At 44.3% G+C, this 27,266-nt stretch overlaps 1 protein-coding gene across 1 annotated transcript in view; it reads left to right on the forward strand.

Annotated features, from left to right (window-relative positions):
- Positions 1-27,266, forward strand: part of LOC126109605 (mucin-5AC-like) — a 297,865-nt gene that overhangs the window by 119,865 nt on the left and 150,734 nt on the right. The window contains exon 2 of the mRNA XM_049914648.1: positions 10,272-10,387. Within this exon, the coding sequence (XP_049770605.1) occupies positions 10,275-10,387 (113 nt within the window). The 5' untranslated portion in view covers positions 10,272-10,274. The remainder of the gene's footprint in view (positions 1-10,271; positions 10,388-27,266) is intronic.

Below are 27,266 nucleotides of genomic sequence, written 5' to 3' on the forward strand. Positions count from 1 at the left end.
CTACTATGTAGGAATCAACATGGATTCCGGAAACAGCGATCGTGTGAGACCCAACTCGCTCTATTTGTTCATGAGACCCAGAAAATATTAGATACAGGTTCCCAGGTAGATGCTATTTTTCTTGACTTCCGGAAGGCGTTCGATACAGTTCCGCACTGTCGCCTGATAAACAAAGTTTTTTAAACGAGAGATGGGGCCCCTCCACGCCCGCACCAACGTGGTGACCAAACCAAAAGTTCTACTGTCACCTCCGTAAACATGTTAGTTATCTAGTGGGTGGATCACAGGATGCTGGGCTGTGATGTTGTCCGTGCGTCTGGGTAAGGCTACGCATTAACACGGTCCATCAGGTGATAGATAGTGGACGAAACGCGAGTGAGGGTAGCGATTTGAAGAGCAGAGGGAAAAAAGTGCCATGGCTCGTGCCGTGGGAAAAAAACCTCTGCGACAGTGGGATGGGTAGTAAGAGCAGTAGTGGCTTACTAGCTGCGATAGTTCATGCAAGGTTGGATTTGTTAGTATAGGTATCATGCATCATTACCGTGACAGGCGATGGCGATGTGTCCCAGTTGCTGCGGCTGCTACTTTCCTGGAACAATCAATATCGTTATACAGTAGTGGGAGATCGGCCATAGATCATCTCACTGTGTGGGGGATGTGTGGAGCTTGTTTGCATGCAGTGTACGGTACGAAGTAAGAGCCTACGGAATATCAGACCAGCTGTGTGGCTGGATTGAAGAGTTTTTAGCAAACAGAACACAGCATGTTGTTATCAACGGAGAGACGTCTACAGACGTTAAACTAACCTCTGGCGTGCCACAGGGGAGTGTTATGGGACCATTGCTTTTCGCAATATATATAAATGACCTAGTAGATAGTGTCGGAAGTTCCATGCGGCTTTTCGCGGATGATGCTGTAGTATACAGAGAAGTTGCAGCATTAGAAAATTGTAGCGAAATGCAGGAAGATCTGCAGCGGATAGCCACTTGGTGCAGGGAGTGGCAACTGACCCTTAACATAGACAAATGTAATGTATTGAGAATACATAGAAAGAAGGATCCTTTATTGTATGATTATATGATAGCGGAACAAACACTGGTAGCAGTTACTTCTGTAAAATATCTGGGAGTATGCGTGCGGAACGATTTGAAGTGGAATGATCATATAAAATTAATTGTTGGTAAGGCGGGTACCAGGTTGAGATTCATTGGGAGAGTCCTTAGAAAATGTAGTCCATCAACAAAGGAGGTGACTTACAAAACACTCGTTCGACCTATACTTGAGTATTGCTCATCACTGTGGGATCCGCACCAGATCGGGTTGACGGAGGAGATAGAGAAGATCCAAAGAAGAGCGGTGCGTTTCGTCACAGGGTTATTTGGTAGCCGTGATAGCGTTACGGAGATGTTTAACAAACTCTAGTGGCAGACTCTGCAAGAGAGGCGCTCTGCATCGCGGTGTAGCTTGCCCGCCAGGTTTCGAGAGGGTGCGTTTCTGGATGAGGTATCGAATATATTGCTTCCCCCTACTTATACCTCCCGAGGAGATCACGAATGTAAAATTAGAGAGATTAGAGCGCGCACAGAGGCTTTCAGACAGTCGTTCTTCCCGCGAACCATACGCGACTGGAACAGGAAAGGGAGGTAATGATAGTGGCACGTAAAGTGCCCTCCGCCACACACCGTTGGGTGGCTTGCGGAGTATAAATGTAGATGTAGATTAGATAAAGTTGAACCTGACATGTACAAAGCGGTGTTAATGGAACTTTTAGTGCTCTACAAACCAAACCTTCACGCTCCCAGGTGGACAAACTGGCTAATGGTAAAGGGCATAGCTCAATCGTGTTTCCTCCGTATCATGCTCATTTAAATATGTGCGCAGGTGAAAAATATTGTGGCAAAAAACAGCAACAAGTTAACGCTCAGTGAATTTGAAATACTGAGAAAAGAGGCCAACTGGTCTTGAGTTGTCAGCCATACTTACAAGGCAGTTGAGGAGACATTTGTTACTGAAGGTCTGCAATGAGTTTTGAGGAATACGTAACTTCTCTTGTTGCCATGTTATCAGAGTGTAGAAATATTGATCTCACAAACATTCTAATAGATGTGAAATTGCGATAGAATCCTGAAATAGTGCATTACTCAACTAGCAACTCGGCAACTATACTTTATAAAACAACACATACTCAGTAGAAAAATAAATGTGTAACTTCTTGATTTACATTGTTAAAAACCCAACAGTTCTCGCTTCACCAGCTATCGATGGCCACAATTAATTAACTGAAAAAAATCTGTAGTCGCTTGAATATCGCGGTAGATATGGAGGTTTCGCATATTAATCATATGGTAAAACACTGTCGCCTTTGCGCGCTATCATTTCCCAAAATCTTGCTTCGATATCTCACACTATATATGAGATACGAGTAGTTTATGAATATTGACTCTAGTTTCTTCACTGACACACGAGTTCAAGACTGGAAGGCTGTACACACACTCCATTATTTCGAGATTGGAAACAGACGGCGATATCCTTCAAAGTTCTAGGAATAACTCGATATATTTTCTACATTTAATACGCGACAGCATGTAACCTAACACGCACCTAACACAAATTTTCACAAAATCCGTATTTTTCACTCCAAACTAAGAATTTCTTGCCATAGTTTACCTACCATCGAAATATGACAACAACAATGACCGTTAACGCAATGATAGGCTGTTAGTCATGAAACTGACGAATTAAACATTAAGATGCGCGAGAATGAGAGTCTATTACCGAATAGTGTCTTTGAAATTGTTTGAGAAAGATAGCAGATCGGCCGTTTGCCGATCACGCAGTCAAGCGAGCCTGCCAGGTTCAGCACCGAGTATGCACGGCATTATCGTCGCCCACCACACACTGCCTTCACTCGCGCAGTACTGAACTGTCTAGTCGTAACTTATTTTAAACGCACTATAGGTATGTAGCATATCTTAACGGGATCGAAATGAGAATTTTCTTTTTATTTTATTAGCGTATTTATACACTACTGGCTATTAAAATTGCTACACCAAGAAGAAAGACAGATATTGGACATATATATTATACTAGAACTGATATGTGATTACATTTTCACGCAATTTGGGTGCATAGATCCTGAGAAATCAGTACCCAGAACAACCACATCTGGCCGTAATAACGGCCTTGATACGCCTGGCCATGAGTCAAACAGAGCTTGGATGGTGTGTACAGTTTCAACACGATACCACAACCGTGACTGGCGTATTGTGACGAGCCAATTGCTCAGCCACCATTGACCAGACGATTTCAGTTGGTGAGAGTTCTGGAGAATGTGCTGGCCAGGGCCCGTACAGGACCTGCAACATGCGGTTGTGCATTATCCTGCTAAAATGTAGGGTTTCGCAGGGATCGAATGAAGGGTAGAGCCACGGGTCGTAACACATCGGAAATGTAACGTCCACTGTTCAAACTGGCGTCAATGCGAACAAGAGGAGACCGAGACGTGTAACCAATGGCACCCCATACCATCACGCCAGGTGATATGTCAGTATGGCGATGACGAATACACGCTTCCAATGTGTGTTCACCGCGATGTCGCCAAACACGGATGCGACCATCATGATGCTGTAAACAGAACATGGATTGATCCGAAATAATGACGTTTTGCCATTCGTGCACCCAGGTTTGTCGTTGAGTACACCATCGCAGGCGCTCCTGTCTGTGACGCAGCGTCAAGGGTAACCGCAGCCATGGTCTCCGAGCTGATTGTCCATGCTGCTGCTAACGTCGTCGAACTGTTCGTGCAGTTGGTTGTTGTCTTGCTGTTGACTCAGGAATCGAGACATGGCTGCAGGATCCGTTACAGCCATGCGGATAAGATGCCTGTCATCTCGACTGCTAGTGATACGAGGCCGTTGGGATCCAGCCCGGCGTTCCGTATTACCCTCCAGAACCACCGATTCCATATTCTGCTCCACCGAGGATGACACGGCAGTCGGATGGTACCGGTAGGCCACTCGTGGCCTGAAGACGGAGTGCTAACAGTCATTGGATCTCGACCAACGCGAGCAGCAATGCCGCCATACGATAAACCGCAATCGCGATAGGCTACAATCCGACCTTTATCAGAGTCGGAAACGTGATGGTACGCATTTCTCCTCCTTACACGAGGCATCACAAGAACGTTTCACCTGGCAACGCCGGTTAACTGCTGTTTGTGTATGAGAAATCGGTTGGAGACTTTCCTCATGTCAGCACGTTGTAGGTATCGCCACCGGCGCTAACCTTGTGTGAATGCTCTGAAAAGCTAATCATTTGCATATCACAGCATCTTCTTCCTGTCGGTTAAATTTCGCGTCATCTTCGTGGTGTAGCTATTTTAATGGCTAGTACTGTAGAAAAAACTATTGACTGGAAAATGTGTAGAATATCTCGCGCAGTAACCAAAAAATAGTTCTCAAGAGCTGACGCACATCCCATGTGCTGATCACACGTAAGAAGAATACCAAGCCGGTAGCCCACTCGAAATGCTGCGTTCCGCGATTGGTCAAATACCGTCTGTTCAAAAAATTCCGGCATTCGTAATTTCGCGGCAATGGCGTGTTGTAGCGCATTTGCGGTTGGCATCCCTGAACACGCATGTGTTTAGTGTGTAACTGCCAAAGTTTCATTGTTGTGTGTTCAGTTCTGTGTTGAGTAGAACGTTGTGTCGCAGTTTGCGAATTTCCAGGTGGCAGAGTTAGAGTAGCAACGCGTCTGCATTAAATTTTGCGTGAAACTAAGAAAACCTCTACAGAGACACACCATTTGATGTAGGAAGCCTACGGTGACGACTGCTTAAGCCGAACTCGATGTTGCGAATGGTTCACGCGATTTAAAAATGGCCGGACGGAAGTTAAATATTATCCTCGGTTCAGGACACCATTGGATGTGTACCGACGATGCTCATGTCACGAACGTGGACGTAATTGTGCTTGCGAATCGGAGACCTACTGTGCGAAAGAAGTGTAACTTTTCAGTTGGATCTTGTCATGAAATCACGACGCAGCATCGTGGAATGCATCTTGTAGCCGTCCCACGGTGTAAGAGTCAAGACCAGAAAGCTGTGAAGAGCTTTTGGATGGCGCAAATGAGACTGAGATACTCCTTGAGAGAATCATTATTGGTGTTGAGGCGTGCTTCTACGATAAAGATATTGAGACCAAGGTTCAATCTTCACAGTGGGTCGGGAAAGGTTCTCCAAAAAAAGCTCGTCAGGTGAGGTCAAATGCAAAAGCTGTGGTGATAAGTTTTCTTTGACTTTGAAGGATTAGTTCATCATGAATTCGTTCTACAGGGACAAACTGTTAATCGATGGTACTATCGGGACGTGTTGCGACGTCTGTGAGGAAATGTGAGAAGGAAACGGCCTGAAGTTGGTACGTGGTTACTGCACAAACGAAGTCACTGTGGTGCCTCATCCTCTGTACTCTCCAGACCTGGCCGCTGGACTTTTTTTATTTCCAAACCCCATTGAAATGACGAAGATTTGCAACGACGATATAAAAACAAAATTCACAGATGGCGCTTCGCACGATCCGGCAAAAGCCATATCAAGACTGCTTCCGGAATTGGGAACGGCGTTGGAGCGGTGTGTCAATTGTGGAAGAGAGTATTTCGAAGGAGACCATACGCACTGAGTAAAAGGTAACCGAAGAAAAATGTTGTTGACAAAGTTCCGGAATTTTCCGAACAGACCTCGTACATCTTCTATACTGTGCATCCGCGGATGAGCGGCACGTAAAACTCTTGCTATTTCTCCTCGACAGATAAAACATCTGCTAAAATCGTTGCGTCGCCTGTTCGGCAGCTACACCTAATTTGTGCACGTTACACGTGTCGTGTAATATCGGCTTAGCTGTTCGTTGCCCTGCTGATTCCAGTGCACGCCATCAAACAGCTCGTAAGCGATCATATGGAATTTCTTGTTGAGTGTTGTCCTTCTCATTCCAAAGCACGCGATCGTAAACGATCAGATAAATTTCTTGCTGTGCGTTGGCCTACTGATTCTGATACACGTAATGAAGCAGTCCGTAACCGATCTGATTTTTTGGTTGCTCGGCGATCTTCACTTGCCTGACAAGCACGTAACTGCCTTCTCTTTCGTACCTGCCCGGTAGATCTGCCAGCTGATAGGTGTTCAGCAGGCATTATAATTTTCACGGAGAAAGCAAGATCAACTGTACAAAATTTCAGGTCACTCGGATTAACTAATTTTTGAATACCGCCTGGAAGGCGGCGGGTGGGCCTCATTAGCAAGTTGAGCTAAAGCGATGGTTGTCGGCCGTCTGCTCTCCGTGAACTGGGCGGGAGTGGAGCGGCGCTCGACAACTGCACACCGTCGTCTAGAGGGCGCTGTGAAGATCTTCCGCTCTCGTAGTGCCAACCTACGCTGTGGCATTGCAACCATCGATACCACACTAATCATTTTGCTTACTTATGAAAAGTATTGTATAGGGTTCTCACTTGTGCTAAACAGACATTTACACTGGACTACAACATGTGAGGGCTTGCAAAAATCACACTGCACCGTATGACCAAACGTCGAGAATTGCAGCATTGATATCTCGCTGTTGGTTTTTATGGGAAAACCGATACACCGTTTATAGGTTGAGTCGTACACAGAAGATTACAGCAACCAGCTGCTTTTTACAATGCTATTTATTTATTAAAACAAAGCTTAAGCAGACTGTAAATTGTGGTCTCGAGAGTTATGTGCCTAATAAGTGGATAGAGGATGGAAAAGACCCACCGTGGTTTAATAACGACATTCGGCGGACGCTGAGGAAGCAGAGGGTGTTGCACTTTCGGTTCGAAAAGGAACGCACAAATAACGACAAGCGAAAGTTAGTAGAGATTCGGTCGTCTGTGAAAATATCTATGCGCGAAGCATACAACTACCACCGTAACACCTTAGCAAAAGATCTGTCAGGGAACACGAGGAAAGTTTGGTGGTACGTAGTACCGCTAAGCGGGTCGAAGGCTTCCATTCAGTCCCTTGTTCACCAGTATGGTGTGGCAGTTGCAGACAGCAAATGAAAAGCCGAAGTATTAAATTTCGCGTTCAAAAAATGATACACACAGGAGAATGGTACAAACATATCGTCATTTCACCATCGGGCAGAGCCCCGTATGGACGACATAGTAACAAGCATACCAGGCGTAGAGAAAAAACTGAAAAATTTGGAAGTAAATAAACCACAAGGTCCGGATGGAATCCCAGTTCGACTTTGCAAAGAGTACTCTACGGCATTGGCTCCTTACGTAGCTTGAATCGTGAATTTCTCCCCCAGCAGAAAGTCCCAAGCGACTGGAAAAAGACGTTGGTGACTCCAATATATAAGAAGGGTAAAAGAACGGACCCCGAAAATTACAGACCGAACATTCCTAACTTCTGTCTGCTGCAAAATCCTTGATCATATTCTCAGTTCGAATAAAATAAACTTTCTTGAGACTGAGAAGCTTATGTGCATCAATCAGCATGGTTTTAGAAAACATTGTTCGTGCGAAACTTGCCCTTTTCTCACATACACTGCGAACTATGTCTGAAGGGCAACAGGCAGATTCCACATTTCTAGGTTTCCGGAAAGATTTTTTTTGACACGGTGCCCCATTGCAGACTGTTCACGAAGGTACGAGCGTATGGAATAAGTTCACAGTTATGTGAGTGGCTCGAAGACTTCTTAAATAATGGAACCCAGTATGTTGTTCCTCGACGGCAAATGTTCATAAGAGACAAGGGCATCGTCAGGAGGGCCCCAGGGAAGTGTGATAGGACCTCTGTTGTCCTCTATCTGCGGTTGTTTGCTGATGATGCTGTGGTGTACCGTAAGGTGTCGAGGTTGAGTGACTATAGGTAGATACAAGACCACGTAGACAAAATTTCCAGTTGGTGTGATGAATGTCAGCTAGCTCTAAATATGGAAAACTGCAAGTTAATGTGGATGAGTTGGCCGGCCGGAGTGGCCGAGCGGTTCTAGGCGCTACAGTCTGGAACCGAGCGACCGCTACGGTAGCAGGTGCGAACCCTGCCTCGGGCATGGATGTGTGTGATGACCTTAGGTTAGTTAGGTTTAAGTAGTTCTGAGTTCTAGGGGACTGATGACCTCAAAAGTTAAGTCCGATAGTGCTCAGAGCCATTTGTGGATGAGAAGTAAGAACAAACCTGTAATGTTCGGATACAGTATAACTAGTGTCGTGCTTGACGCAGTCAAGTTGTTTAAATATCTGGCTGTAACGTTGCAACGCGATATGAGATAACGAGCATGTGAGAACAGTGGTAGGAAAGGCGAATGGTCTCCTTTACAGGTGAACCACTCTCTCCTAAAAAGGAGACCGCATATAGGACTCTTTTGCGACCTATTTTTGAGTACTGCTCGGGTGTTTGGGATCTGTACCAGGTCGGATTGAAGAAAGACATCGAAGCAATTCAGAGGCGGACAGCTAGATTTGTTTCCGGTAGGTTCCAGTAACACGTAAGTGTAACGGAGATGCTTCGGGAACCGAAGTGGGAATCCCTGGAGGGAAGGCGACGTTCGCTTCGAGAAACACTACTAAGAAAACTGCAGAGAACCGGTATTTGAAGCTGACTGCAGAACGATTCTTCTCAAGCCAACATACATTGCGCGTTAGGACTACGAAGATAAGATATGAGAAGTTAGGGCTCATATAGAGGCTTATAGACAGTCCTTTTTCCCTCGCTGTATTTGCGAGTGGAACAGAAAAGCAAATGACTAGAAGTGGTACAGGGTACACTCCGCCACGCACCGTACGGTGGCTTGCAGAGTATACAGGGTGCGTCAAAAAAATGTATCCACACTTTGAAGCGTCATATAAAATTTATTTCCTGTTCTGCAATGTTAAATTTCTGGAAATGAAAAGCTTAAAGTCCCGTTGGAAAAATAAATGTACTTTGCGAATGTGATTAATGTCCAAACTGGTGGTCTTCAGCATCAATACATTTCTGAGTATGAGTCACCACTGATTCCGTACATCGTACCAAAGTGTCCAATGAGATTTCTGCGCACACCGCCTGAACCTCATTTCAAAGTGTGTCCACGTTACGTGGTTTACGTTTTTACGCCTCATCTTTTACTGTGCCCCATAAGAAGAAATCCAGCGGCGTGAGGTCTGGAGAGCGTGCAGGAAACTCGATTGGTCCCCTGCGTCCTATCCACTGGCCTGGCACATTGTGATCCAGGTATGCTCGTACGTCCCTATGATAGTGCGGCGGGGCGCCATCTTGTTGGAAATAAAACTCATCATTACCGTATAATGCACGAATGGCAGGGCATATGGAGTCAGCAAGCATTGTTAGGTACGTTTCTCCAGTAACAGTACCTTGAAAGCGGAAAGGCCCAATGAGTCCCCTTGCAGACAAACCACATCACACATTTACACCAGGAAAATTCGCAGCCTTTTCAACTGTAGTGTGAGGATTATCTTCAGCCCAGTACACACAACTGTGCCTATTGACAGTTCCATTGAGTTTGAATTGGGCTTCATCCGACCAAATTATGCTACCCATAAATCCTGTTTCACGTCTCACCATCTCCTGAACACATTCACAAAATTCTAACCTTCGATCTGGATCGTCGTCACTTAGCTGTTGCACCAGCCTTGGAATGTACACTCGAAACTTGCCTTTCTTCAGAATGCGTAGCACACTACTAGCACCTACATTACTCTCACGTGCCGCTTGCCTTGAAGATTTTTGAGGCGAACGCTGAAACAGTTCCGAGACCGCAGTTGTGGGATCATCACTTGTAGCTGTACGAGGTCGCCCTGATCGACCTTTATGCACATCACACACTGTTCCGTGAATTTCGAATTTGTCTCGTAGACGTGTAATTGTTAACCTTCAAGGTGGTTCTGTAACATACTCACTTCTCCACTGTCTTCGAACCGCAGCTACATTCTCAAACTTCGAGTACCACGTAATTATCTGCTTCCGCACTTCAAAGCTCAAACGAACGTCCGCCATGTTGCAGTAACTTCCTTGCCACTGCTGCCACCTGTTGAAGAAATATACCATTACTTTCTCACAGATATTTAACCTTGTAGGACGGGAAATAAATTGTATATGACAGTTCAAAGTGTGTATACATTTTTTTGACGCACCCTGTATATGTAGGTGAAGATGTTAATCAAGCTTTCCTTCGACCAGACCACATACCACCACCACCACCACCAACAACAACAACAACAACAACAAGAACTATTCGTGTTGACAGGAGATGGCGCGCCAGCAGTGTTGGCTGATCCTGGCAGCCTGCGCCCTCTCAGCTGTTGTTACCTGGGGATCGGCGAGAACTGCAAACGATGACGGAATCTGCATCAGGGTGACGCAGTAAGTACCAAAAACATCCATATAGTTAAACGTTCATCTTCTTCAGGAGACTATTTTATGTAGCGATATGCGCTCATTACTACACAACTGGCCATTAAAATTGCCACACCTAGAAGAAATGCAGATTACAAACAGGTATTCATTGGACAAATATACTATACTAGAACTGACGTAATTACATTTTCACGCAGTTTGGGTGCATAGATCCTGAGAAATCAGTACCCAGAACAACCACCTCTGGCCGTAATAACGGCCTTGATACGCCTGGGCATTGAGTCAAACAGAGCTCGGATGGCGTGTACAGGTACAGCTGCCCATGCAGCTTCAACACGATACCACAGTTCATCAAGAGTAGTGACTGGCGGATTGTGACGAGGCAGTTGCTCGGCCACCATTGACCAGACGTTGACAATTGGTGAGAGATCTGGAGAATGCGCTGGCCACGGCAGCAGTCGAACATTTTCTGTATCCAGAAAGGCCCGTACGGGACCTAGAACATGCGGTCGTGCATTATCCTGCTGAAATGTAGGGTTTCGCAGGGATCGAATGAAGGGTAGAGCCACGGGTCGTAACGCATCTGAAATGTAACGTCCACTGTTCAAAGTGCCGGCAATGCGAACAAGAGGTGACCGAGACATGTAACCAATGGCACCCCATGCCATCACGCCGGGGGATACGCCAGTATGGCGATGCCGAATACGCGCTTCCAATGTGCGTTCACCGCGATGTCGCCAAACACGGATGCGAGCATCATGATGCTGTACACAGAACATGGATTCATCCGAAAAAATGACGTTTTGCCATTAGTGCACCCAGATTCGTCGTTGAGTAGACCATCGCAGGAGCTCCTGTCTGTGATGCAGCGTCAAGTGTAACCGGAGCCACTGTTTCCGAGCTGATAGTCCATGCTGCTGCAAACGTCGTCGAACTGTTCGTGCAGATGGTTGTTGTCTTGCAAACGTCCCCATCTGTTGACTCAGGGGTCGAGACGTGGCTGTACGATCCGTTACAGCCATTCGGATAATATGCCTGTCATCTCGACTGCTAGTGGTACGAGGCCGTTGGGATCCAGCAAGGCGTTCCGTATTACTCTCCTGAACCCACAGATTCCATATTCTGATAACAGTCATTGGATCTCGACCAACTCGAGCAGCAAATTCGCGATGCGATAAACCGCAGTCGCGATAGGCTACTATCCTACCTTTGTCAAAGTCGGAAACGTGATGGTACGCATTTTTCCTCCTCACACGAGGCATCACATCGTTTCACCTGGCAACGCCGGTCAACTGCTGTTTGTGTATGAGAAATCGGTTGGAAACTTTCCTCATGTCAGCACGTTGTAGGTGTCGCCACCGGCGCTAACCTTGTGTGAATGCTCTGAAAAGCATTGCATATCACAGCATCTTCTTCCTGCTGGTTAAATTTCGCTTCTTTAGCATCTCATCTTCGTGGTGTAGCAATTTTAATGGCCAGTAGTGTAGAATGACTTAAGGAATGACAATACCGAACTGCCAAAAGCTGACATTACGTTCTAACTGATGATTATCTATATCTAATAAAAACGTATTTAGATTTCCAGAAGGCCTTAGATAGAGAAAATTGATGGAGATTTTGAGAAATATTGGAATGGGGAAAAGATATCTGCGAATCATCAAGAACCTGCACTGGAATGAAACAGCGCGCCTATTGTTGGGGACTACATCGAAGCATTCGAAATTCGCAGAGGAGTAAGACAGGGATGTATCTTGTCGCCCATGCTATTTAATATATACTCAGAATTCATATTCAGAGAATCCTACAAGAAGTAGAAGAAGAAATTGTGATAAATGGAATAAGATTAAACAACCTTCGATATGCTGATGATTCTATTGTATTTGCTGACTCTATCCAAGCGTTAAATTATTTATGGATAGAACTGTAAGAGTAAGCTGTCAGCATGGGCACGAAATAAACACCACAAAGACAAAACTCATGGTCGTAAATAAGGAAAATATTACAGGAGTAAGCTTAGTCATACACCATAGAACTGCAGAAGGGGTGAAAAATATGCATACCTTCGAACCGTAGTAAACGAAAATTTGGATAACTCGCAAGAAATCAAGATTCGCATCGTGAAAGCAAGAACTGTGTTTCAGAAAATGAGTGCTGTCTTCAAAAGCCATAACCTAACATTACGAAAAATAAATCAGACTTTTGCAGTGCTCTGTGTATTTATCCTCCTGTATGGGGTAGAGAGATGGACCACAAATAAAAACATGGAGAAGAAGCTGGCAGCCTTTGAATTGTGGCTTCATAGGCGGATCCTGAGAATACCTTGGACCCACAGAGTGACAGACGTAGAGGTTTTGAGCACTACTCCTGAATTGATCAAATTGTGAAACGCTGAAAGTTGTATGCGGAATAAAAATAGATATGATTTGCTACAAAAGAATACTTAAGAGGAAAATGTACAGCAAAACAGGTCCTGGAAAGAGACAAATATCTTGGTTTGACAACCTTAGCTGCTGGCTAAGTGTGCTCGTCGGAACAGCTCCGTGTTCCTACCAACAAGAGAAGAAATCCATCACGATCGCCAACATCTGAACCGGATAGGCGCCGAAGGAAGAATATCGTAAGTTCCCGTCCCGTCAATTTGAGTTTGTGCTACTGCTTTTATAAATGATTTAGAAATGAAATCCGAGCGAGATGGCGCAGTAGTTAGCGCACTGGACTAGCATTCTGGAGGAAAGCGGTTCAAACCCGTGTCCGGCCATCCAGATTTAGATTTTCCGTGATTTCCCTATATCGCTCCAAGCAAATGCCGGGATGGTTCCATTGAAAGGGCACGGCAGACTTCAGTTCCCGTCTCTAATGATATCGATATCGACGGGATTTTAAACCCAATCATCCTTTCTTCCTTCCTTGGAAATGAAATTGCTGGCCAGTATGAACTTGTGATATCAATTTATTAAATTTTAAGCCTATTATTACGTATTTTTTAAGAGGCGATTTTGTTTTCAAACATCTCATGAAATGGCAAGTGCTTCAAAATTGTATTTCCCAGTGGTTCAAAAGCGGAACCACCACCTTGAAACAACTGATTGCTTAATTTTTACCAATTTATTCTTGTACTCGTTGCTCACTATGATAAAATTGTTAATTTTGTGATAAATTTTAAAATAATATTTTTTCATATTGTTGGGACTCAAAAGCTTAAAAACTCTGTGTGAAATTGGGTCGCCGATAGCCTCTCCCCTGAGTGCTATTAAGTCAGCCACCATTTTTCCGCAGAAATGTCTGTGACGGTAAATAGTAAAGCAGTAAGCTATCCTCAAGATCACTCTGCGCATCATCCGCCAGTCGGGCATGTTGGTTCAGCGGTAAATAATTATCTATCTGTCTTTAACGTAGCCTTTATCTGTCAAAGATGTGGGGAATCGCCAGGTACGACACGTCATTCGGATTCGATATTAAACTGTAGGTTGTAATCTTTCACTCCCACACATCGCCATTAAAGTTCTCATGCTTTGCACAAATTTTGAAAACTTCGAGTGGACTAAGATTACAAAAGAAGAAGATTTTAATTATCTTGTTGTTGTTGGCTCAAAATCTTGTTGTGTCTGGGAACTGAGGAAGAGTTGCCTGTTGCTATGAATATCTTTTTATTTTATCCCATTCTGCTAAATCACACCGACTATATAATTTCCACATTCAAAAGCCAATAATTACGTTGTTGGTGACAAACTTATAAAAACGTCTACTTCCATCTGAGGCATGCCCACTACTACTTACATTCTGCAGTAACTCAATGTCCAAAGAGTTTACAAAGCAAAGGAGTTTACAAACTTTCTCGACAGGAGAAGAATCTTTACCAAATTATATAATTATTTCATAAATAAATCTAAAAAACAAATTTAATAATTAGCGTTAGATTGCGCGATTAATAATATGAATTTTAAGTCTGTTAAAAATTTTGTAATTTCGATTATTTTTAAAAGAAGAGTAATTTTAACTGTTAGTACATATCGATTGTAACACATTAATTTCTTTTTTATACATTTTAGCCTGAAATATAAAACATCATATACAAAATCCTATGAATTCTTTTAGTGAAACAGCTGAGATAATTTTAACGTATGCAAGAATCGATAGTATACATGGTAACGGTTATTTCTATTTAATAAAAGGTGATGTTACAGGGGGATGATTCATTATAAGGTCCCCTTTCGCCGGTTCGATAACTGGGGTTCTTGCGGGACAAGTAAGTCGACGAAGTGGGGCCGAGTTGAAAGATTTGCACCATGCCGTTGTACCACACGCAGTCACTGGCTTTTCAAGGAAGGTTTCCTCAACATTAGCAGACGTCTGAGCCGCCCCTTGACACATCATTACGTGCCAACTTTCCCCATTTAGGCGAGAATCCCGATTTGCTACTTATTTCCTCCTACCTCCCGATTACTCCATTATTTCTGGTTAATTATCGGCAAACCTAATACACGTGTTTTGAAACCTCGCCGTTTCAGTTTTTTTTTTTTTTTCTTTTTTTTTTTTTCTTTTTTTTTTTTTTTTTTTTTTTTGCCAATGGCTGGAAGTTATTCGTTCATATTCCTTTTTAATCCATATATGTATAGAAGTTTATAAAATCGGAGGTCATTTGATCTGTATATAGGTTGTTATTTTTTCCTCATTCTCGCGCATTTTATAGAGTATATACTCGTATTGCTCAGTGTTGTGCTCTGTTCGAATTTGTGTCTGTGTGTTGTTATTGTGATTAATTAAAAAGTCGATCATTATCCAACGTTCTTATAATCGGTATAATGCTTAAGAGTGTTATTTTTTACTTGAATACCTGAAAGGATTACCTGGGCTACGCTATAGATAACGAAGGTCGATTCATAGTTTTCTTTAAGAATAATCGAAATTCCTGGAGGGAAAAATACGTAAAATAATACTTGTAGCAGACTGGTGCGTGCTGCACATAAACATGTAATAAAAAACAGTTAGCAAAAGTTAAAGAGAGTTGAAAATAAGAAGATTAAAATATATGGTCGATGTTAGAAGCTCAGGAAGTACAAGCTTGAGGTAGTAGAAGCGCTCGTAAATAATTAGCTCGATCGCAAATAGACATGCGTGACAGTTAAACATGCGCGATGTCGTACAACGCGATCGTAAATATTGGGATGGCGCATAAGTTCGCAGCGTTTATCCATAATTTTAATAAAGACAACAGAAACTCATAACAAAAGACTTTTGTCATAAATAATATATGCTTCTTCAGTATTATAACAGTCTGACAACGCTGGGGTAACTTTTCGATTCCGCAATTGTACAAATAACATGTGGTTTTGAGGCAAAGATCTCGTGGAGCCATGTTCGGAGCGCAGTTTCATCCATAAAGGAATTTCCCTCAGTTCCGTATGATAAAAGACTGGGGAAGGTGAAAATCTGAGGGCGCCAGATCAGGTGTTTTTTGTCAGTCTAGCAAAATGCGGGAGGGCGTTACCGTAGAGGAGCATCACTTCACGCAATATTCCTGGTCGTTGTTCTTCGGTTGCGTCTGCACTGTCATTGTTTCACTAGATGCATAACATATTTTGTGGATGTTAGCAGGGCTTTGTAGGGGAGCTGCTGCTTTGTTCGCGCACAGCCATTCCATTCTTTTCCTTATTTTTAATAAAGATACCATTTCTCGTCACCAGTAACGTTACGGGATAGGAATGGTCGGTGGTGTTCACGAGCCAATTGATGACGAGGAAGCAAAGATGCACGTATGGCCATCCGCTGATTTTTGCTTAGCACGTGCTGTACTCACGCAGTCGAGTTTTAAACCTTCCTTATTGCATGCAAATCTCGCACGATGGTGGAATGATCACAGTTCATTACTTTTGCCAGTTCTCGAGTACACTGACGTGAATCGTTGTGGGTTAATACATTTAAACGATCTTCGTCCAGCCCCAAAAGCCTTCCTGAATGTGGAGTGTCACTGATGTCAAAACGATACTCCTCAAAACGAGAAAACCAATTTCTTCTCGTGCCCTGTGCATTGGGATTATTCTCGTACACAGCGCAATTGCTCCTGACTGTCTCCGCTGCTGTCACCCCTCTACTCGACTCAAGCAGAAGAATATGTCCCGAATGTTTCGATTTCTCCATTTGGCACTCCATTTTCTAGCGTTCACAGCTACACTCACTATCTCCAAACGACTAAAATGTAAACTCAAATAGCCACAGTGACTACAAATAAAAAATGAGAATCGATAAATAAACTCATAGCAACCGGAATACCAATATGCAAAAAAAAAAATTTAAAAAAAGGGTGCAAGGGTGTTGAGCCATTATCTACATCTACATCCATACTCCGCAAGCCACTTGATGGTGTGTGGCGGAGGGTACCTTGAGTACCTCTATCGGTTCTCCCTTCTATTCCAGTCTCGTATTGTTCGTGGAAAGAAGGATTGTCGGTATGCCTCTGTGTGGGCTCTAATCTCTGATTTTATCCTCATGGTCTCTTCGCGAGATATACGTAGGAGGGAGCAATATACTGCTTGACTCCTCGGTGAAGGTATGTTCTCGAAACTTCAACAAAAGACCGTACCGAGCTACTGAGCGTCTCTCTTGCAGAGTCTTCCGCTGGAGTTTATCTATCATCTCCGTAACGCTTTCGCGGTTACTAAATGATCCTGTAACGAAGCGCGCTGCTCTCCGTTGGATCTTCTTTATCTCTTCTATCAATCCTATCTGGTAGGGATCCCACACTGCTGAGCAGTATTCAAACTGTGGGCGAACAAGTGTACTGTAACCTACTTCCTCTGTTTTAGGACTGCATTTCCTTAGGATTCTTCCAATAAACAGTCTGGCATCTGCTTTACCGACGATCAACTTTATATGATCCTTCCATTTTAAATCACTCCTAATGCGTACTCACAGATAATTTATGGAATTAACTACTTCCAGTTGCTGACCTGCTATATTGTAGCTAAATGATAAGGGATCTTTCTTTCTATGTATTCGCAGCACATTACACTTGTCTACATTGAGATTCAATTGCCATTCCCTGCACCATGCGTCAATTCGCTGCAGATCCTCCTGCATTTCAGTACAATTTTCCAATGTTACAACCTCTCGATATACCACAGCAAAAAGCCTCAGTGAACTTCCGATGTCATCCACCAGGTCATTTATGTATATTGTGAATAGCAACGGTCCTATGACACTCCCCTGCGGCACACCTGAAATCACTCTTACTTCGGAAGACTTCTCTCCATTGAGAATGACATGCTGCTTTCTGTTATCTAGGAACTCTTCAATCCAATCACACAATTGGTCTGATAGCCCATATGCTCTTATTTTGTTCATTAAACGACTGTGGGGAACTGTATCGAACGCCTTGCGGAGGTCAAGAAACACGGCATTTACCTGGGAACCCGTGTCTATGGCCCTCTGAGTCTCGTGGACGAATAGCGCGAGCTGGGTTTCAATGATCGTCTTTTTCGATACCCATGCTGATTCCTACAGAGTAGATTTCTCGTCTCCAGAAAAGTCATTATACTCGAACACAATACGTGTTCCAAAATTCTACACCTGATAGACGTTAGAGATATAGGTCTATAGTTCTGCACATCTGTTCGACGTCCCTTCTTGAAAACGGGGATGACCTGTGCCCTTTTCCAATCCTTTGGAACGCTACGCGCTTCTAGAGACCTACGGTACACCGCTGGAAGAAGGTGGGCACGTTCCTTCGCATACTATGTGTAAACTCGAACTCATATCCCATCAGATCCAGCAGCCTTTCCTCTTTTGAGTGATTTTAATTGTTTCTATATCCCTCTGTCGTCTATTTCGATATGTACCATTTTGTCATCCGTGCGACATTCTAGAGAAGGAACTACAGTGCAGTCTTCCTCTGTGAAACAGCTTTGGAAAAAGCTCTTTAGTCTGTCATCCTCTGTTTCAGTGCCATTTTGGTCACAGAGTGTCTGGACATTTTGTTTTGATCGACCTACCGCTTTGACGTAAGACCAAAATTTCTTAGGATTTTCTGCCAAGTCATAACATAGAACTTTAATTTCGAATTCATTGAACGCCTCTCGCATAGCCCTCCTCACACTACACTTCGCTACGCGTAATTTTTGTTTGTCTGCAAGGCTTTGGCTATGTTTATGTTTGCTGTGAAGTTCCCTTTGCTTCCGCAGAAGTTTTCTAACTCGGTTGTTGTACCACGGTGGCTCTTTTCCATCTCTTACGATATTGCTTGGCACATACTCATCTAACACATATTGTACGATGGTTTTGAACTTTGTCGACTGATCCTCAACACTATCTGTACTTTAGACAAAACTTTTGTGTTGAGCCGTCAGGTACTCTGTAATCTGCTTTTTGTCACTTTTGCTAAACAGAAAAATCTTCCAACCTTTTTTTAGTATTTCTATTTACGGCTGAAATCATCGATGCCGTAACCGCTTTATGGTCGCTGATTCCCTGTTCTGCGTTAACTGCGTTAACTGTTTCAAATAGTTCGGGTCTGTTTGCCACCAGAAGGTCTAATATGTTATTGCCACGAGTCGGTTCTCTGTTTAACTGCTCAAGATAGTTTTCGGATAAAGCACTTAAAAAAATGTCACTGGATTATTTGTCCCTGCCACCCGTTATGAACGTTTGAGTCTCCCAGTCTATATCCGGCAAATTAAAATCTCCACCCAGAACTATCACATGGCGGGGAAATCTATTCGAAATATTTTCCAAATTATCCTTCAGGTGCTCAGCCACAACAGCTGCTGAGCCAGGGGCCCTATAGAGACATCCAATTACCATGTCTGAGCCTGCGTTAACCGTGACCTTCACCCAAATTATTTCACATTTCGGATCTCCGTCAATTTCCTTACATTATAACAAGTTTAAGTTGAAAATTAAGATTATGAGAGCTTAACGGTCGAAGCGTTATAGCGAAAATAAATGGGGGGGGGGGGGGTAACAGTTCTGTGCTACTTGTTTCTGTGCACCACGCACCAGTCCGCTATAGGTCCGTGCTTGCCTTTCTCTTGTTTTAGGAATTTAGGTATTTCTAGTCTTTTTATAGTCCTTATTTGTGACGTCATTGGAAAAGATTCGCAACAGTTCTCTCGAGATTACTCTGAAATGAACCGCATGTTATGGTCACTCGTACTTCCAGATTTTTAAAACTGAATCTCTCGATTTTTAAATATCTCCAGATTTTTTGTTTTTGTAATTGGCAGGTGTACACATACGCGCATCACCCACACGCTGTCTATGCTTCTGTCTCAATTGCGAAAGCTTACAGAAAACTGGGCTACAGATCTCTTACGAGTTTTCAAACTGTGTGTTGCGAGTCAGAGGCATAGCGGCCTTGCAGTTCTTGCTTCACAGTGGTTTCCTAAACATAATAACCTGGTTTGTTTGTTTTCTGAGTAAAGCAAAACGTGTGCGCTAGTAGTGATGTCCAGCGAGGCAGCGAGTTGAAGTTAACAGGAATGCCACCTTTCCAAACCCCAGGGCTGGATAACTTGTCGATCATACAGGAGTGAAGAAAAAGCTAAGAGTTTACTGCAGATGTCATTAGTGATATAACCAATCTGTTGTACCTAGAATTCTAAACATATCAAAATTTAGTTTTAATGTTGTATTAACACAAAAATTAAAAAAAATAAAGTCGTCTCCTTTCCATTCTTATTTATAATGCATGGATTTACCATTGAAACACGAACGGAATTTTTAAATGAACATTTACAGCCAATTTGTTATATTCAATTCATGAATTAAAAGAGAGAGAAATGAAAAGTCTTGAAGAAAATGTCCAACAGTAACAAGCGCACTTCTATTTGAAGATCGCTTTTCGCTAAGGCTAAGGGCTTGTTCCTTCTGACCACTGGTTCTTCATCATACTGAAGATTCTTTCACAAAATGAGTCACTGAAAATATGTATGATGCAACACGAAGCCAATGGGAACGGGAGATGTCAACTGCGATCTACCGCCCAAACAAATGCGCCAAAATGTGTCCTGCTTTACTACCTTGAGCTCCAGTGTATGCATTCCGGAAGTAGCAGAATTCATTCTTTAACTAAGCTTCATTCAGATTGAGTCTCTACTTCTTGACAGTTTTTAAAACAATTGTAGGCGAAAATCTTCGTCTTCTTTAAAGAGAAAAACTGGTATGCAGATTTAACACGTTGTTCCCAGAAAAGTCACAGTTTTGGGACAAAGAGTCAATGCAACTTGACAAGAAAGATTATGCATTATTTTCTAAACTCTACCGCTGTGGTTTTGGTGTTTCTTCCAGGATTTCATTAACTTTGTTTCCTGCTCTCTGGCTCGCTCTTATGGTCCTTTATCACTGTTTGGAAATCAACATGAGTAACAAAGCTGAGCCGGCCACTGTGACCGAGCGGTTCTAGGCGCTTCAGTCTGGAACCGCGCTGCTGCTACGGTCGCAGGTTCGAATCCTGCCTGGGGCATGGATGTGTTTGATGTCCTTAGGTTAGTTAGGTTTAAGTAGTTCTAAGTCTAGAGGACTGATGACCTCAGATGTTAAACCCATAGTGATTAGAGCCATTTAAACCATTTTGAACAAAGCTGTTTTCTAACAACAGTTTCGAACAGGGAAAATGTAGATAGCATTCAGGAAGTTCTTCGGCATCATGCTCGCCTTTTGATGTCTCAAACTGCCAAATCAGTCTTAAACAATCTGAAAATTTTCTCAATGACTCAACATTTGATTCACGAGATGTGCAAGTTCATTGCAGATTTTGAGAACTAATGCCTCTACATCGTAACGAAATGTTTTAAGGCGGCATTTTTCAATATTATTTATGACATAGCAGTTGTAGTCTACTCTCAAATTTCGTTTTCCAGTAAGACAAAACGGAACTGATTTTGCCAATGTTCACTATAGCACTGTATGCACTTACTTGATTCGAATGAAAGCCATTAGGTTCTGCAGTGTTTTTTATTGCGTGGAAAATATTTTTTAGGTTTTTTTTCGAAGTCTTCATAAACATATAGCAATCTTTGACGCACCGCGTGGTCAACATCAAAGTACTGAACTGCATGACGAAACTTTTTATACACTCGAAAAAATATGCATCACGGAGAAATTACCCGACAGGGACAGAAGTCAATACATTTCATTATACTCACAGACAAATAAATCCTTACAGCTGCAGGAAAATTGGATGATAAATTCAACAGAAAGAGCTCTACAAATTGCGGAAATAATTAACAAGTTGGTCCACATCCTGCCCTTATGCAAACAAATATTCGACTTACCATCGATCGATTAGTAGGGTTGCTGGATGTTCTCCTGAGAGAAATCGTGCCACGTACTGTCCAAAAAAAACCTCTTTATTTGGAAGAGATCCGGCGACCTTGCTGGCCAAGGCAGGCATTGATAAGCACGAAGAGAAACTATGGCTTTCCATTAGGGGCAACAAAACGGGGTGTGAAATATCGTGGGCGTACCGCTGTGCTGTAAGGACGCTGCGGATGTCAGCTAAAGGGTCCTGCATCCAAGACCATCACGCCTGATTGTTGGGACGTGTGGCTGGCGGCAGAATCTGTCAAATTCATGTTTATTCTGCCAAATTCTGTATTTTTAAGTGTCGATGTTCACTGTATGTACGTCTCATTTCGACGATATGATGTGACGCAAACGGGAGCTTACCACGGTCGCATTATATCACATGGAGGGCTGCGATGTTTGCTTGACTAAATTTGCTTGGGAGCGGCAGATACGACTGAATCAACTCTACTCCAAGGAGAAGCGACCTGAAAAAAGAAAAAGTAAACATGTATTATGCAACTGCACTGGGTGCGTTTATTAACTGACGCTGCAAGAAGCTGCGGAGTTAAAGATATGATATCAGTAGCGTCCAGAGACTATATCTGGTTTCAGTAAACAGGGAGAGTAAATATAAAATGTCAGTAACATTCTGAAGTAAATACGTTGAAAGTTAAGATACCTGTTTATCTTCGCTCTATTGGAAAGTATCGTCGTTCCACAATTGTAGGTTATATACACTGAAGAGCCAAAGAAACAGGTGCACCTGCCTTGTCTGAAGTAGTACTGGAGAGAACTGACACCGTGAATCCTGCAGGGCTGTCCATAAATCGGTAAGAGTAAGATGGGTGAAGCCCTCTTCTGAACGGCGAGCTGCAAGGCATCCAAGAATTTGGTGGCCAGCTGAAGTGTCTAAACTCAGAAGAGTGTTTCTGGAGCCACCCTGTACTATTCTGGGCGTGTGGGGTGTCCTGCTGGAATTGCCCAAGTCCGTCGGAATGCACGATGGACATAAATGGATGCTGGTGGTGAGACAAGATGCTTAGTACGTATCACCTGTCAGACTCGTATCTAAACGTATCAAGCGTCCCATATCACTCCAACTGCACACGCCCCTCACCATTACAGAGCCTCTGCCAGCTTGAACAGTCCGTTGCTGACATGCAGGGTCCATGGATTCATGAGATTGTCTCCATACCAGTACACGTCCATCTGCTCGATGCAATTTGAGACTAGTCCGACCAGGCAACATGTTTCCAGTCATCAACAGCCCAATGCCGGTGTTGACAGGCCGAGGCGAGATGTAGATTTGTGTCGTTCGGTCACCAAGGGTACACGAGTGGGCCTTCGGCTCCGAAAGCCCATATCGATGATGATTCGTTGAATGGTTCGCACTCTGATACTTGTTGATGGTCCAGCATTGAAATATGCAGCAATTTGCCGAATGGTTGCACTTCTGTCTCTTTGATTCTCTTCAGTCGTCGTTGGTCCCGTTCTTGCAGGATCTTTCTCCGGCCGCAGCGATGTCGGAGATTTCATTTTCAATGGATTCCTCATATTCAGGGTACACCCGTGAAATGGTTGTACGGAAAAATCCCCACTTCATCGTTACTTCGGGATTGCTGTGCCCCATAGCTCGTGCACCGACTACTACATCACGCTGAAAGTCACTTAAATCTTGGTAATCTGCCATGTAGCAACAGTAACCAATCTAACAACTGCGCCAGACACGTTTTGTCTTATGCAGTCGTTGCCGACCGCAGCGCCGTATACTGCCTGTATACATAACTTTGTATTTGAATACGCATGCCTATACCTTCTTTGGCGCTTCAGTGTAAAATGACTTGAACAAGATTCTCTGTAAATATAGATAAGTGTAAGGTAGCGCCTGTAACAGAGAGAAACAACCTGATAGAATGTGATTACGAGATTACTGGTGAAAATGGTAAGCTAGTCACATCATCGTATTAGTATTCCACATTTCTAGATTTCCGAAAATCATTTGACATGATAACCCATTGCAGGTTGTTAACGAAAGTACGAGCGTTTGGAATAAGTTCAGAGATGTGTGAACTCGAAGACTTCTTAGACAAAGAACCCAGTACGTCGTCCTCTACGGCGAATATTCATCAGAGGCAAGGGTACCGTCAGGAGTGCCCCAGGGAAGTGTAAAAGGACCGCTGTAGTCCCTTTATACACAAATGATTTGGAATATAGGGTGGGCTGCAATCTGCGATTGTTTGCTGGTGACACTGTGATTTACGGTAAGGTGTCAAAAGTTGAGTGATACAAGAGGACTGAGACAAAATAGCCAGTTAGTGTGATGAATAGCAGCTAGCTCTTAATGTCGAAAAATACACTCCTGGAAATTGAAATAAGAACACCGTGAATTCATTGTCCCAGGAAGGGGAAACTTTATTGACACATTCCTGGGGTCAGATACATCACATGATCACACTGACAGAACCACAGGCACATAGACACAGGCAACAGAGCATGCACAATGTCGGCACTAGTACAGTGTATATCCACCTTTCGCAGCAATGCAGGCTGCTATTCTCCCATGGAGACGATCGTAGAGATGCTGGATGTAGTCCTGTGGAACGGCTTGCCATGCCATTTCCACCTGGCGCCTCAGTTGGACCAGCGTTCGTGCTGGACGTGCAGACCGCGTGAGACGACGCTTCATCCAGTCCCAAACATGCTCAATGGGGGACAGATCCGGAGATCTTGCTGGCCAGGGTAGTTGACTTACACCTTCTAGAGCACGTTGGGTGGCACGGGATACATGCGGACGTGCATTGTCCTGTTGGAACAGCAAGTTCCCTTGCCGGTCTAGGAATGGTAGAACGATGGGTTCGATGACGGTTTGGATGTACCGTGCACTATTCAGTGTCCCCTCGACGATCACCAGTGGTGTACGGCCAGTGTAGGCGATCGCTCCCCACACCATGATGCCGGGTGTTGGCCCTGTGTGCCTCGGTCGTATGCAGTCCTGATTGTGGCGCTCACCTGCACGGCGCCAAACACGCATACGACCACCATTGGCACCAAGGCAGAAGCGACTCTCATCGCTGAAGACGACACGTCTCCATTCGTCCCTCCATTCACGCCTGTCGCGACACCACTGGAGGCGGGCTGCACGATGTTGGGGCGTGAGCAGAAGACGGCCTAACGGTGTGCGGGACCGTAGCCCAGCTTCATGGAGACGGTTGCGAATGGTCCTCGCCGATACCCCAGGAGCAACAGTGTCCTTAATTTGCTGGGAAGTGGCGGTGCGGTCCCCTACGGCACTGCGTAGGATCCTACGGTCTTGGCGTGCATCCGTGCGTCGCTGCGGTCCGGTCCCAGGTCGACGGGCACGTGCACCTTCCGCCGACCACTGGCGACAACATCGATGTACTGTGGAGACCTCACGCCCCACGTGTTGAGCAATTCGGCGGTACGTCCACCCGGCCTCCCGCATGCCCACTATACGCCCTCGCTCAAAGTCCGTCAACTGCACATACGGTTCACGTCCACGCTGTCGCGGCATGCTACCAGTGTTAAAGACTGCGATGGAGCTCCGTATGCCACGGCAAAATGGCTGACACTGACGGCGGCGGTGCACAAATGCTGCGCAGCTAGCGCCATTCGACGGCCAACACCGCGGTTCCTGGTGTGTCCGCTGTGCCGTGCGTGTGATCATTGCTTGTACAGCCCTCTCGCAGTGTCCGGAGCAAGTATGGTGGGTCTGACACACCGGTGTCAATGTGTTCTTTTTTCCATTTCCAGGAGTGCATAAGTTAACGCCGAGGAGTAGGAAGATCAAGGCTGTAATGTTGGATACAGTATTACTAGTGTCATGCTTGACACAGTCAAGTCGTTTAAACACACTATGTGATCAATAGTATCCCGACACCCACATTTTTCATATTAGGTGCATTGTGCTGCCACCTACTGCCAGGTACTCCATATCAGCGCCCTCAGTAGTCGTTAGACATCGTCAGAGAGCAGAATGGGGCGCTCCTCGGAACTCACGGACTTCGAACGTAGTCAAGTGATTGGGTGTCACTTGTGTCATACGTCTTTCCACATTCCTAAACATCTCTAGGCCCACTGTTTCCGATGTAATAGTGAAGGGACACGTACAGCACAAAAGCGTACAGACCGACCTCGTCTGTTGACTGACAGAGACCACCGACAGTTGAAGATGGTCGTAATGTGCAGTAGGCAGACATCTATCCAGACCATCATACAGGAATTCCAAACTGCATCAGGATCCACTGCAATGGTCGTGTTTTTCATGGAGGGGGCTTGCACACCTTGTTGTTTTAGTGACACTATCACAGCACAGGCCTTCATTGATGTTGTAAGCACCTTATTGCTTCCTACTGTTGAAGAGCAATTCGGGAATGGCGATTGCATCTTTCAACACGATCGAGCACCTGTTCCATAATGCACGGCCTGTGGCGGAGTCGTTACACGACAATAACATCCCTGTAATGGACTGGCCTGCACACAGTCCTGACCTGAATGCTATAGTACACCTTTAGGATGTTTTGTTTCAAATGGCTCTGAACAGTATGGGACTTAACATCTGAGGTCATCAGTCCCCAAGAACTTAGAACTACTTAAACCTAACTAACTTAAGGACATCACACACATCCATGCCCGAGGCAGGATTAGAACCTGTGACCGTAGCATAGGATGTTTTGGAACGCTGGCTTCTGCCAGGCCTCACCGACCGTGAAGAATGGGTTGCCATTCCCCAAGACACCTTACAGCACCTCATTGAACGTATACCTGCAAGAGTGGAAGCTGTCATCGAGTCTAAGGGTGGGCCAACACCATACTGAATTCCAGCATTATCGATGGAGAGCGCTACGAACTTGTGAGTCATTTGCAGTCAGATGTACGGATAATTTTGATCACATAGTGTATCTGGGCGTAACTTTGCAGTGCGATAAGAGATGAAACTAGTTGTGAGAACTGTGGTAGGGAAGGCAATGGTCGACTTGGGTATATTGAGAGAATTTTAGGGAAATGGGATTCATCTGCAAAGGAGACAGCATATAGGACGCCGATGCGACCTATTTTTGAATACTGCTAGAGTGTTTGGGATACATACCAGGTCGGATTGAAGGAAGACATCGAAGCAGTTCATAGGCGGGCTGCTAGATTTGTTACGGTTAGGTTCGAACAACACTTTAAGTGTTACGGAAATGCTTCGGGAACTCATCTGCGGATCCCTGGAGGGAAGGCGACATTCTTTTCTTGACACACTATTGAGAAAATTTAGAGAACCGGCATTTGAAGCTGACGGCCGAACGATTCGCCAGCCGCCAACATACATAGCACGTGTGGACCAGAAAGACAAGACTCGAAAAATTTGGGCTCATTGGAGGCATATAGATAGTCGTTTTTCCCTCACTTTATTTGCGAGTGAAACAGGAAAGGAAATGACTAGTAGTGGTACAGGGTACCCTCCGCCACGCACCGTACGGTGGCTTGCGGAGTGTATATGTAGATGTAGATTGGTATCTGCCTGTAGCACTGAGAAGCGATATTAAATTTGACTATTACAAAACATTGACCAAGTGCGAATAGGACTTGCTCTCTGACAGAT

This window comes from Schistocerca cancellata, chromosome 12, assembly GCF_023864275.1.
Source record: "Schistocerca cancellata isolate TAMUIC-IGC-003103 chromosome 12, iqSchCanc2.1, whole genome shotgun sequence".
NCBI classification, from domain to species: Eukaryota; Metazoa; Arthropoda; class Insecta; order Orthoptera; family Acrididae; genus Schistocerca; species Schistocerca cancellata.